Source organism: Ambystoma mexicanum, chromosome 4p (assembly GCF_040938575.1).
Source record: "Ambystoma mexicanum isolate Mex_15411 chromosome 4p, UKY_AmexF1_1, whole genome shotgun sequence".
NCBI lineage: Eukaryota > Metazoa > Chordata > Amphibia > Caudata > Ambystomatidae > Ambystoma > Ambystoma mexicanum.
In genome coordinates this window covers 1,163,748,443-1,163,762,898 of record NC_090927.1, presented here as the reverse complement: position 1 = coordinate 1,163,762,898, position 14,456 = coordinate 1,163,748,443, and the positions used below count along the sequence as shown (strand labels likewise).

Below are 14,456 nucleotides of genomic sequence, written 5' to 3'. Positions count from 1 at the left end.
AAGCCATGTACGTGAGACATATTTCTCCTAGATTACGCGAAGGAGAAAACATCTGCCAGAGTCAAGTATTAGACAATAAAAAATGCAGAAAGCTCATAGAAGATGGAGTGAGCAAGTCTCCAGAGGCCGAGAAGTGTAATGACACCCAGCACAATTGAATCAAATAGCAGTAAATAGAAGGTTGAGATGGACAAATGTGTTGTCACCTGAAACATGATTCAGAAGTTGAAAACCAAGGCTATTAATTATGACCAGATGAAGATAATAGTGTGCCTACACTCCCTTGAATGTCTCAGAACAGAGAGCAGGCTTCAAGGTCAACTACAAAGGAGAAGCCTTGGTTGGGGCCTGACTGATGAGACGATGGACTAATTGGGAAAGTGGTGGGTAGTCTGTTGTTGTTTGTGGCACCTGAGTTTCGTTTTGCGTATGTGCTGCTAACGAGCCGAAAGTCCAAGGTTGGGAAAGCATGCCAGCCAAACAGATGGTTTATGTAGCGACATGCTACATAATGTTGCAGAGACCAACCCGCTGCCATTTTCTCGGCTATAATCAATATTCTACGTATTTAGAAGTAGTGCGAGGCATGCCCACCTGATAAGGGGCAACCAATGAAGTTAGTAACACTTATGTATACTATAGGTACATATGTTCCCCTAATCAATCCCTCCTTTAAATAGGTTTTAGTTGGCTACGTAGGATGACATCATAAATGACACACATCGAGGTATAAAACCTTTGTATAATCACATTTGGGTGTGAGTGTGTGAATTACTGCCTGTTATTCACCAGATTGCCATACTTTATTTTATGCTAATGATAAAGTAGTACCTTGCCATATTCTTTGAGTCTGTCTGTTTATTTGGATCCGAGATGGGATATGATATGGCATTTATAACGCACCTGTACACAAGTGTTTCTATGCACCAATTATTGGTAATTCCAGCTAGCACATGAGACGCTTCAAGGTGCTAGAGCACAAGCACTTTGAATAAATAATCCTTGCAACTATAGGACTGGAAACAAAATGCTGCATGTGAGGGACTCCCTTCATTAATGCCCACCCATTATAAAAAAAATAGTAGACTTTCATAAGGCTAGGGCATATGCATACTCGTTGAACCTGTTAATTGGTTGGCCTGCTTTGTTATGTGTTTTGTGGAGCAATAATCAATGTCCATTCATTTTCACAGGGATGAGTTCAATATGAAATTAGCCCTACTCAGCAACCAGTGGCAGGGGGTGATCCGTAGGGCCCAACAAAGACGAGGAATCATTGATAGCGAAATCCGCCAGTGGCAGCGATACAGGGACATGGCAGAGAAGCTCCGCAAGTGGCTGGTGGAAGTGTCCTATCAGCCTGTGTCTGGGCTGGGCAATGTACCCATCCCATTGCAGCAGGCCAGGACCTTACTGGATGAAGTTCAGGTAATTGTGTTAAGCAATATGATATGATATGATATGATATTTATAACGCGCCTATACACAAGTGTTTCAGGTATGCTGACATTTCTTGGAGAAGATTATGCACGGTTTGGTTCAAACAACATGAACTTTTTAAGCTGGTTGAAAAATGAAAATGTAAAGAAGAATGGTGCAATGGGACTTCCAGGTGGCTCACTACACATCTACCTCACCAGCTGTAGAAACATATTAGCTGCAGAAATAATTCCTTACCTGCGATGGTCTCCGCTCACCAACAATGCAGGCCAACAACATTTGAACGCATGCACACTTGGGCTTATCTCTAAAGACGGTTCCTAATTTATATTTATTATTTATTTGCTTGTACCACACCGAAAGCCCACAGGCATCAGAGTGCAAACATTAAGACACAGACAAAAGACTAAAAGTAGGACGGGACAAATAACAAGACACAAAAAAAGTCACTGCCTAATGAATCCTAACCTGTCTCGACTGATGTTTTCACTTGAAAAGATATGTTTTCAGTTTTTTTCTCGAAAGACTGTCTTAGTTGCAGAGGTAAGTTGTTCCATTTGATTGCTGCCATCACTGGAAAGGGCTTGTGCAAGCCATTAGATCGCTTATGGGCCATGACAGTGATTTGACCCAGAGCTTCAGATCTTAAGGCTTGCCCGGGAACGTATTGGATGCGCTTTTCCTTAAGGTATGCTGGGGCTTTCTTATACAGACATCTATGGGCCATGGTCATGGTTTTGAACATAATCCTATCTTCCACTGACAGCCAATACAGAGCTACTCTGTCGTTACTGATGTGTTCTTTCCATCTTTTCCTTTTCACGATCACGGCACTATTCTGAATCACTTGGCATTTAGCAATGCATCTATTATTAGCACCTAATAGCAGTGCATTTCCATAATCAAGCCTGGACAGTATGGTCGCTTTGGCGACGGCCACCCAATTTTCCTCATTCAGTTAAGGTTGGATAGCTCGGGAGTCGAGGGTAGCAGGAGCAGTTCTTTTTCAGGTACATGCCCTGTGCTTCTGCGCACATGGAGGCTTGCAGAAATAGCCCCAGTGTTTTCACTTTCCCTACTACCTGTATTCAGGAGTCCTTGATGTTGAAAGACTCATATTGTGGACAGAGCTTAGCCCAGGCTTCATGGGAGCCAAAGATCATCATCATCATCATCATCTCTGTTTTATTGCTGTTGAGGCACATCCAATTCTGGTCCATTGATGCTTCGATTGCGTTATATAATACAGTGACTTTAGTGCTATCCTGGGGATAGCTGCTGCTCAACTCTATGACCAACTGGGTATCATCTGCGTAGTTTGTGAAATGCACTTTGATTTTATCTATTACTACGCAGAGGCACCTGAGGTATAGGTTGAACAGTAGTGGTGATAGGCAAATTTAGCATTAGGTGCAAATAAATTATCCAGTCATCATTTTCCCATTAATCAAAACCTTTCTCTTCTTACGCTGCCCTCCTCATTTTTTCCTGGGCGATTTAAAAAACATATCTGTAATTTCTTCCATCTCAACCTTTGTAGGTATGGTCTGGGAGCCACACTTAAGCTGACCAATTAGAAGATGCCATACTGGTTTGTTTTCTCTATGCAATACGTGCTTTAGCCACAGGCCATTTTTAAAATATTGTTCAAGGCTATGCATGCCCAACTTAGTGAGCCGTGCTGCAAATTCACAATTTATCTGATAGGTAAACTATTGATTCAAACACCCTTTGATAAGCAGAGTATATTGCACAGAAATAGAAACCTGTCCAATAAAATGCAGGCCATGGCTTGGGATCTGCTGTCTCAATAATTATTGTCCTTTACAAAACGTTGCCTCCACCATCAAATGTATTTCAGATAAAGGCACTGATGTGTTGCTGGTCATTTGTTCAGCATAACATCCAGCTGGTCATTCTAAAAAATGTATTCAAAACATTAGCCATTATTAGGTAAGTAGTCCAACTGGTGTGGGACTTCATAAGACGTACCTCTTGGTATTAGGGACCCAACTCTTAATATAGGCCTGTACTACACAAGTCGGTAGAGTGGCTGAGCAGCAGGAGGGAGTTATGGGAGATTTAGAGCACTGCAACGAAATCAGTTCATACAGATAACCAAGTAAACACTAAACTCAGTAAAAGCACTTATAAGTATCACCTTTGCAAAATTGAGTATGGAGGGAAGTAAAGGTTAGACAGAACACAGCTACCAACTGTTACTAACAGGTACACTCTCCCAGAGGGATAGAGGCAGTCTGTTTCCTAGCAATAAAGTGTTCACAATTAAAACTAGTGAGGGCCCAGCATTGCCAAAGCCAGTTGGATCAGGAAGCTGGACCTTTGGGAAACCAGCACAGCCAAAGTCAAATTGGCAGTTCCAGTTCTGATGAAGAAAGCACAGGAGCTCAAGGGGAGCCTTCCTGATAGCACACATGCTGTAAGGCCTGTACAGTGGAGTTGGGGTCAACTCTCAAGTGAAGAAAGTAGCACTTCCCAAGCAAGGAAGCATCTAAAATGGCACAAGGTAATCCCAACCCAAGGCCCACAGTACCTTGTTGATCAAGAAGGATTTGTAGCTGGCTTCCTTCTCGATGCAACGTTGCAGACCCTGATTCCTGCTCCTTGGCCGTGATGACGAAAGGGGGGACCTTTGGCGGGCTTCTGCAACAGCACTTAGAAGAAGGGGTCGGCAGCAATGGATTCAGCTCACTTCAGTGGCTCTTTGTGGTCTTGGCACATTTTGTTCAGCACCAAGAAGAAACAAATATCTGTGGCGGCATTCTCTTCGATTACCCGGTCCTGAATTCTGGTGAGGGGACCTTTGTTGAAGAATATGTGCCTCTGGAGGTCTACACAGATGCCTGCAGAGTTTCAGCCAGATTCGCTCTTTGGAAGACGATGCACTCGATAATGGCCCAGGTACCACGGGTATTGATGTTCTGCGGCACGGAAAGTCAAAGGACGGGCTGAAGCCTGCCAAAGGCAAAACTGAGAAAAAAAACAATCTACTCGAAAGGATAGAAAAAAAAGCCCAGAAGGAACTGACAAACGGAAAATTGTGAACAAAGAAACGGTGGCCATTTTTGAGAAAATGGCCACCCATGGGTGCTGTACTGCAGCTGAGAAATCAGCCTCCTAGTAACCTGCACAAAAGGTAGTAAAAAAGAAACCACTGCCACCAGCCATTTGAGTTACAGTGTAACAAAATGTTACATGAGGAGTGGGAGAGGAAGTTGCAATGTAAACCCTCAGCACCACACATACTGTGGTGTGTGCTGGACCTACACAAGAAAAAGTAAGTCCAAGTTATCTTACTATTCTTGGGAACTGTAGTTCTCACAGGAACATGCATTTAAACATTAAGAGAAGTCCAAGGGACTCCTCAATGACACTGCACAGAGGGTGATGGGTGTTGCCAAGAAAAAAGCAGATGCCTGCATAAACAATATGGAGTTTACCAGACTGCATAAAACAGTAGAAATAAAAATCCCAGTTAGAGAAAAAGAATGAGTGAGTGGTAAAAAGTTCCACTCACTCAGGAGATTAAAATTAAAAAAGTCCAGAGTCCAGCAAAAATGCTGGGGGTCTCTCAGGTTAAAAGGAATTAGCACAGAAACTGAGCATTCTCCCTAGCAGCCATATTTATAGCATTGCAAAGTTTGGTGTGTTGCTAATGTTCATTGTAAACTGACAGCTTACTTTTCTATCTCATTTAAAAAGGAAAGGGGTATTAGGGAGGGCTCTACTATTCCACCACATTAGACACATTTGTGTGCCTAAGTGCTAGCCAACATATGATATGGGATCCTGAAACTTTCACGGTCAGTTCAGACAGGCTATCAGAAAGGTTCAGAGTCACAATGGCCCAAAAGGAATAGAGACATTACTGACTATTATGGTTAAGGTCTTGTTCCTTCGTATAGAGTACATTTTGTTGGGAAGTGTTGTGCATGGCTTTATATAACGGAAGAAATTATTTTATATAGAGCCCATGCCCAAAAAGAGCATTGGCCATCTGGATTCAAGTCTGAGCTGGCTATGCATAAAATGAACATGCCTTCCCTTAAATTGTACAGATTATGGCATGGGCTCTGAAGCCCCCACAGAATCTCATTGGCCTGTTCGTTCTGGCAACAGAAAGCCACACACTGATAACAAACTGTTTGACAGAAGACAACATTTTTGTAAACCCTTAGCTTGTCACGATCATGGTTATAGTGTGTGTCCTCACTGTGATTCAGATTCTTCTAAGACAGACACACAAGCATGCATGCACACACACGCACACACATGCACAGGTATTTGGTTTTCATGGTCATTGTACCTACCACGTTGTTACCTGCTTAGGTGTCTGGAATGAGCCTCACATAATAACTTTGGCTCGAGTTGGATCATTGCTAATACATTTCATAATTTCTATTCTTTTTATCTCTTGGGTTTGCAGCTGAAAGAGAAGGTTCTCCACCGGCAACAAGGGAGCTATATCGTAACAGTGGAAGCAGGCAAGCAGCTCTTACTCTCCGCTGACAGTGGTGCAGAGGCCGCACTGCAGGCAGAACTCACAGAAATACAGGAGCGATGGAAAGCCGCCAACATTCGGCTGGAGGAGCAGAAGAAGCAGCTTGCCTTCCTTTTGAAGGTAGATTTAACTCGTTTTGCTAGTTGGGTTTTAGGGAGCAAATCTGTGTTACAGGTGTGCAAATAAAGCAGTCCAGTTGCTACACTGTGGCACAGGTTACTTAAATGGGGAGAAAGAAATAATATTTTAGATCACCCATTGTAGACTGTCACCATTCTAGACTGTCACCAAACTATCTGGAGCTCATGTTCATGAGAGCCGTAACATGAATGGAAGGCGTAAAAGCCTTGAGTAAGGCTTTAACGCCTTCCATTCCAACCACTTCTCATTTTCAAACATTTGTATGGCGGAGAGGAGGGGCGGAACGCAACTTGTGTTTCCGGCGCTCCCTTCCTCTCCTCCATACAAATGCAACAGCATCTGCGCCAGCATGGATTTTGATGCTTCCGCAAATGCTGGCGATCCCTATAGAGTCTGGCTGCTTTATGCACCAGCAAAAAGCAGGCAGACCCCAGAGGGATCCATTGTACACGCTCAGCAGGGAGCATGTACAATTACAATGAAACCCTCCCTGACATACTCATATGTCAGGCATGGTTTAATTGCTTTTGTGAACACTGTTTACCATGTGCGCATGGTAAGCATTACTCACAATTGAAATTAAACCCACATAAGCAAGGTTTTACCTGTAACTGTGAGCGCCATTTGCCAATGCAAGCAGCGCTCACAATGAAAAGTAAATGCTGCCTGGCATGCCAGCATGCCAGGCAATGTTTACTCACTTTGCACTGCGGAGTGCAAATGTGAAGAATAAAAGGTGGCATACACACTTGTACGCCACCTTTTGCCCTTTACATTTGCACTTGGCAGTGCAAATGACAAATATTTGGCGCCGGGACATGCATACATTCAAATGTAAACGTAACGGCTCCTTGCCGTCAAAAAAGCTCATTTCAAGAAAATGAGCACATCTGTGTCTTGCTTCGGATGTCAGTCTCAGTGGACTGCAGTGTGTCTTCAGGTGAAACATAACCTGGCACCGACAGACAAATGTGTAATACACAGTGATGTGTTCACCCACATCATAGTGGTAAAGCAAGTGAAATTGCATTCTATTGGACCCGGGGTTTGTATTGAAACTACCATCTACCCTAGCCATCATAGTAATTGGCGTTCGATCATGGGAGTCAAAGTTAAAAACATCTGGAGAGCCACATTGTTAGGCAAAGTTTGTATGCAGTACCCTCTGGGAACACTACAAACAACTCTGACCCAATTTCGGTCTATTTGCGTTAGACGCGAGGAGCTGAAACACTGAACAGCCACTGATTTGAAGATTGAGTTCGAAACTAAGAGTACAGCATTGTAGTATATTTGTGTGCTAGCATTCTATTGTTCCCTTCAGGAAGAAGGCTTTATAACTGACTGATAAATAAATTATTAATTGTTAATGCAAGAACCCTTGAGTGTAAGAGTTTATTTGAATACCTGTAACTGTGAATCTTTGTGTAATTCCACTACAGCTCACATTTCCCCTCTTGAGATAAGCATGGCTGCTTAGCACTCTACCAAAACTGTGTAGCACAAGCTTAAAAGGTTGGGTTGCCTATGCCTGTAGTCATAGTTGTTTGTAGTGTTCCCAGAGGGTACTGCATTTAAACTTTGCCTAACACTTGCTTATTTCCAAGGCTCATGGAACACCTTCACAGGGACAAGAATGATATGTTTCATTTTCTGAGTAGAGGACATGCTAGTAGTAGTGTTGAGAACTGATGAGGGCTGACAAGAGGTAGATTGTTACTTTTCTGTTCATTGAAGTATGCTTGATAATGACCGAAAAAGACTCAGGAGTGGCGCTGTACAATATTTGGGAACCCGTGGCTTCATGTGCAAACCCTTGTACAAGGTGTTTACGAATCCAGGTTGGTATTAAATGTTACCAGAAAAGTGATGGGTGGAATGTTTTGAATAATGCCGATCACTCCAACCGTCCAGACTTGTGTCCCGTGCCTGCTGGGGTTAGATACCAAAGCTACTCCTCACTGACGAGGCCCAACAAGGCCGAAACATGTTTGAGGATGCTTGTGGTCTCGTACAGAAGGGATGTGACTTAGCAGTACGGGCTGGACTGCCCCTTTAGGTGTGGGACTAAGCCTGTTTTGCATATGGTCTTTCCCCTTCTGTAATGGCTTGGCAGGTGATGAATGATGGCTCGGAGGGTTGCCCAGATCAATGCCAGAGGTCACATTCATTCTAAACCTTCCAGCCTTAACCTCTTTTGTTTCGCTGAAGTCACCCGAAGTGTGACTAGCATGCCCAGACGTGGTTCCCCTGCCTGCTAGGCTTAGACACTAAAGATACTCATCACTGATGAGGCCCAACGAGGCTGAAACATGTTTGATGATACTTGTGGTCTTGTGCAGAAAGGATGTGACTTAGCAGTTCGGGCTGGACTGCCCCTTTGTAGGTGGGACCAAGCCTGATTTGCGCATGGTCTTTCCTCTTTCTGTAATGGCTTGGCAGGCGATGAACGATATCTGGAGGGTTGCCCAGAGCAATGCAAGATGTTAAGATTCATTCTAAACCTTTCAGCCATCACCTCTTTTGTTTTGCTGGTATTAAATGTCATGCAAATTATGTTTAGGACAAAAAGGTTTTAGTACTTGGACACATGACAAGGAATCTGGAAATATAAAGGCACAGTAGTTGTATTTTGTGTTTGGCCACAACAAGCCCCTGGGGTTTCATGGAATGTGTGATATTTCTGGCTACTCTTACCACTCTCTCTAAACCTCACAATATTTGGTAATAGCAGAAGTACCCGTTCTCCTAAGGGGTTCTGTAGACAGACATGATAACACTGATCATGTAGGTCACTGTTTCGATTAGCTTATTGCTTGATGTGCTTTGCACGCTGAAGTACACTGCACTGAGTATAGGCACGTGTTGCTGGCTGACATACCCCGGAGCAGAAGTTGGGGGGAGATGAGATTTGGTGTGCTGCTGCATACTGGGGCCTTCTGTGCTCTCTCCCCTCCTGTCACCTCACCCTGGTGTGGCGCAGTTCATTGCGGTGCATTGCGGAGCAAATATTTTGGAAACTTTGCATCCTAGGGCCTGGACCTCGAGTTTTGTTCCTCGTGTCAGGACCGGTCCTTCTATGACCACATTGATGTTTTGCCGACTTAAGGCAACCGTCTCATGTGTGAAGGTGCTGAACCCAGGGAATGGGGTGGGGTGTCCAAATAACATTTAGCCAGTAATGTCCAGAGCGTCCTAACAGGTAACTATGCAAAGTTTGGTGCAGATTGGTGAAACAGTGTGGAATTGTATAAGGAACAACACTTTGCCACAAACCCACAATCAATTGTTGACTTTTGCCAAACCCCGGGAAAAGGGCTGTGGTGTCCAAATATCATGTAACCAGTAATGTCCGGAGGAGCCTAACGGGCAGCTATGCAAAATGTGGTGCAGATTGGTGGAACGGTGTGGACTTGTATAAGGAACAACGCTTTGCCACAAATCCCACCACAAACAAATTTGGACTTTTATATATATAGATAGATGATACATAGTTACATGATTTTAACTTGTATGAACCAAGCGGTAAATACAAGGAAGTATGTTTTTGTTGGATGCTACCTTTTCTGCAGATTCTTTATCTTCGAAGTGTCCCACCTACAGGCTGAACATGGTCAGTGCCACTGATACCGCTCGCCTCATGGCTTCCACTGGATGTGAGGTGCCCAGGGCATAAGTAGCACCACCCGCCCTATCCCAACAGTTCTTTTTCGGATGTCACATGTTATGGGACTTCAGACCACATATCGGAGCCTCTGGCTCTGAAATTCCAGCGAATTTAAATAAGTTATTTTTGTATAATTGTATATTGCTTCATTCTTTTGAAAAAAAGGAAGACACCTTCAGGGGTTTTTAAGGCCTATGGCAAGTGCCAGAGCACAATGTCCATTATGGGCACTAATCACCGGTAGTAAGGAATGATAGGTATGTCAGGGCATGACATCCAAGGCCTTTCTTTCTGAACTATTTCACCTCTCTCTCACATTTGCCAAAACAATGTCCAAAACATATTTTGTTTGGAGCTTTGGCCTGGGTGATTTTACATTTATTCAGCTATTATGTGCTTTGTGAGTGTTCAGTTAACTTTAAAATCTGTGTCTTTGAATTAAACAGTTCTGAAGTTTATACATCTCCTGCTTTTCATTCTCATTCTATTTTTGCTGAAGGAGAACAATGAGCCCTTCAGAAAACAATGTCCTATCGATAGCAGTTGTTAATAAAAATGAAAATGTTTATGTTGTTTTTAGTGATTTAATCTCACAGTAATCTCTCATCTCTTGGTCGATGAAGGTGCACTTTGCAGCGAAGCACTGCAGAGATGGGCCTGGTGACAGGACGCTACAGCTGCTCTGTTGAGATCCTCCCTTTTGCCATACATCCCCTCCATTGTTTATGGATGGCTGGCACACCTGGGAGTACGCACAGGAGTATGCCGTCAAAAACATGGGGCAGGATAAACAGGGAGTCTTGCAGAGTTTAACAGGAAACCTCTGCTATGAAACTGATAAATCACCACTTCAGACTAGACAGTCTTGTAAACCTCCCTGTGGCTAAATAAAATCCTGATGCATGTGTGTAATTGAGTAGATTTATTTTTCACTCATTAAAAGGTTCTGAGAATGGTCATCAATCCTATTAACTGTATTTCAGGACTGGGAAAAATGTGAAACAGGAATAGCAGAGTCATTGGAGAGATTGCGTGCCTTCAAAAAACAGCTCTCGAAGTCTTTGCCTGATCATCACGATGAACTTCACACGGAACAATTACGCTGCAAGGTATAACTTTCTCAGTACATTGCTATTTGATGTCAATGTCTCTCTATTTGATGTCAATGTGTCCTCTGTGCTCCTGTCTGCATTATAACTCTCCTTCCAAGCTAGGAATTGTGCTAGGAAAAAGAGTCCTGATAAATCAAACACTAAATACCTAAACTGATCAAATCTGAAGGTGAAGCATTTTCTATCCTAATTCTACAAATTTAGTACATTAAAAGATTGTGCTGTTTTTTCAACCTGTCGGGATGGGCAGCTTTCACTAGGAGTACACTAGACAACTTCTGGCCATTAATATTGAAGGTCACTACAACTACCATTCTTGACATGTAGTCACCTCTGCCCATGTCTAAGTAGTGCTCAACTCTGCTTCTCTCTTAACCTCAGACACCAAAAGCACACATTGAATTAGCAAGAACATAGCGAAAACTGAAATTGCTTTTGTTCGGTCCACCCTTTGATTTTCCTTCTCAACTTAGATGAAACGCAGCTCAGCCCTGTTCGTCAATCTCAAATCTATGTGGTTAGTCTTTTACAGCACCCTCTCATTCGCCAATACCTTCTACTCCATAATCCAATGCCGATTCATGCTCTCCTTCTTACTCTTAGGAAGTGTTTGCCACAGCTTTCTGGTGAGGGGTGTTAAATCATCTATCCCTAAGGGAAAGACCAGTATCCAGCCACCGGACCAAATTCTTGTTACTGTAATCATGGCACAGCAGTCTGGTTTCACTCGGGAGACAGAGAAGGATGGCTCACAGGGAAAGTTAGTCACAATAGAAAACCCAAGAGAATATACTACAGAGGAATGCTGAAAAATAAGCACTTTATTAGACAGCTACACAGCCACTAAAAGATCAGATAAGTACTATGCGCTTCATTATGGTTTTGGCGATGCTGTAAAAAGGGGTGGTAATTCTGTTACCAACACTTTATTTGGTAGCGAAAGAATTGCAGGCACTTTTAACACACCACTGAATATCTAGTTTGGGGCTGCAGGGGAGGATTAACCTCCAGCAAGGAGCTGGAAGTGAATCCTCTACTTTACCCCCAGAAATCTGCAGATTTACAACATGGTTAAATGTTGATAAATCTGCCTAAAATCCCCATGGAGTCTTAGGGACGTCAGAAATGGGAATTTACACTGCAGTGCCACCACTCATAATCCAGTGGTAATGCCATGGGCCCGAATGGTAGTCACGGTAAACGATTTTGGTGGCAAATTGGAAAATGTACCTCTGATTTACTGCCAAACTCATAATGGGGAAGATATAAAAAAAATGGGGCCTTTAGGCCAGATGCTTCCTATTCCTAAAGGTAAAGATAAGGTGTATACGAGGTAGTATATCCTATTCATTGGTATGTTAAGGGGTTAAACAAAAGGACTACTAGACATAGGTAACAGGCATTACTTTGTCATGATCAGACCCCACAGTGTTCACCATACATGAACAATCACTCTGCTCCCCCAGCACCCCTAGTGCATAGTAGCATAGTTAGCAAATAGGTAGACTATATACCCAGTGTAGCACTTAGAATGAGTGATGGGGTTAACCACAATTAGTTAGACTAATGATACCAGACCTATATGGTCTCAGTACACTCGATATAGATCGAAACAATATCATAAAAGTTAGGCGTAGAAACCCAATTCATTTCAACAGGCAGGATTTATTACATTAAAATCTTTAATAAATCGGGGGTAAATACAAACATTTCAGTCTTTGGTGTACAACTTTAAGGGCCTAAGGGGCACCCACGAATAATGTCAAAGTTCAGTTAAGCCTCTTTTAATATTTTTAGGAGATGTTTCCACATTTGTAGCAATGTCTCTGTTGGGACAGAATCCCAGTTTTGCAGGTTCTGCAGTCCCCTTCTGGGACCCCCTGCATGTTTTCCTTTTTTCCACTTTGGTTTATAGTATCTCTGACCTTTTGTTGTTAGAGGAACTTATACTGAAGTCCCCTGGCCACCCTTCTTTGGCATGTTGCCCTATGGTGGCCCTTATAGCTATGTTAGGAAAGATTTTCTTTTTCCAACTTTCCCTCTATAGTTTCCTATGGAACCCTTACTTTTTTCCTCCGTTTTTGTTTTTGTCCTGACTTTTTGAATGGAAATAAAGCCTTCAGCTTCACCTTCTTGCTTTTGTTCATGTGGTGTGGGGACACTGATCAATCCTTCGGACTATAAGTACTGGAAAACTTTGTTTCCCTTTTGAATTCTTGTAGTTTTAACATTGCCCACAGCACCTTACAGTGCAGTGCAATGCGGATACTTTTGTTTCGCCATAGCTTTGTAACATGGGATTATTGGTTACTTGTATATGTGCCAAAGGCAAGCCAGTGGTAGCAGTTACATTTTTACAATGTTTGCATTATTTTTGTTGTGCACATTAGTGTTTACTGCGTATGGCTACTAAATGTAGCTAGAACCCTAAAATGGCTGTGCCACAAGATTTTCCTTTGTTGGCCATATTGTAGTTTCTCCTTCCTCCTACCTTCTCAGGTCAGGAAAGTCCTTGTAAGGTCATGTGTTTACCCAGGAAAGCTTCTGCTTTCATGGGCTAGTGTGAATTTGTGTCTGTGTGTGAGGACCAGAAAGGGGCTGGGACTGTCTAATACCAGTCCCCATCACTTGTGCCAGAAAGTCTGCTACTGGGGCGGATGTGAAAACAGTAGATCTCACTGACTGGACAACTACTGGCTGTTTGTTTTGTGCAGATCCTTACTGTTAAACTGGATTTCTAAACTCTAGCCTGGTGAACAGATGTTTAGAAGGCCACCCTAGTTATACTGAACATTGAAACTATGGGAGCTGTAGCCAAACCAAACAATGTAGCATGGAGAGTGGTCAAGGCTAAGTCTTAGGAGAAAGTGAGTGGGGTCAGGGGTCAACAACAAGTCCACACAGTGAGCAATCAAGGATTAAGTTTAGACAGTTTTAAAAAGACTATATTTATTTATGGCCAAGACACACACTAAGAAAATGACTAAGACCAGGTAATATTATCACACAACACTAATAGTAAAATACATATAAACAAACACAGTGGAAGTAATTAGTCAATACACCAACAGTCCACAGGAATAACAACCCTAATTTATAAAATAAACTCCAACCATAAGTTATATGGGGCCTTGTCCCCAAAAGTTCACAATGTTTCCATTAGTTTTAGGGAGTGGGAAAAGGTTAGGAGGAGGGTCCTGTGGATGTGAAGGAGGTTCCAGAAGACAGATGAAGAAGTGAGTAAAACCTTTTTCTACCTTTCGGACAGACTTAAACAACAGGTATTGCCAAAGCCAAAAGCTACACAACAATTTAAAAGTTTACAAACTTTTAAAGGGTGGAGATAGCGTTGTAGGGAAGTACTGTTGTAACTTCCCCCCCATACTCTGCGATTTTTCCTCAGACTTGGCAGGTCGTTGGAGGGTCGCATGATGTAGTTTCCTACCGTTGGTGCCGAACAAAGAAGCCCAGGAGCTGCAGGTACAAGAAGAGTTCCATTTTTGTCCAGGAGCTTTGTGCAATCTCTTCTTAAGGAACAATGCAGAAAGCACTGTTGCAGGACTCTTCAGGATCC

The 14,456-nt window shown here is 42.8% G+C and overlaps 1 protein-coding gene across 17 annotated transcripts in view; it reads left to right on the top strand.

The window, feature by feature from the left end:
- SYNE1 (spectrin repeat containing nuclear envelope protein 1) overlaps positions 1 to 14,456 on the top strand; it is a 1,651,720-nt gene that overhangs the window by 1,417,448 nt on the left and 219,816 nt on the right. For all 17 annotated transcript variants that reach the window (XM_069606781.1, XM_069606782.1, XM_069606785.1 and 14 more), the window contains 3 exons: positions 1,194 to 1,428; positions 5,888 to 6,082; positions 10,754 to 10,879. In XM_069606781.1, the coding sequence (XP_069462882.1) occupies positions 1,194 to 1,428; positions 5,888 to 6,082; positions 10,754 to 10,879 (556 nt within the window). The remainder of the gene's footprint in view (positions 1 to 1,193; positions 1,429 to 5,887; positions 6,083 to 10,753; positions 10,880 to 14,456) is intronic.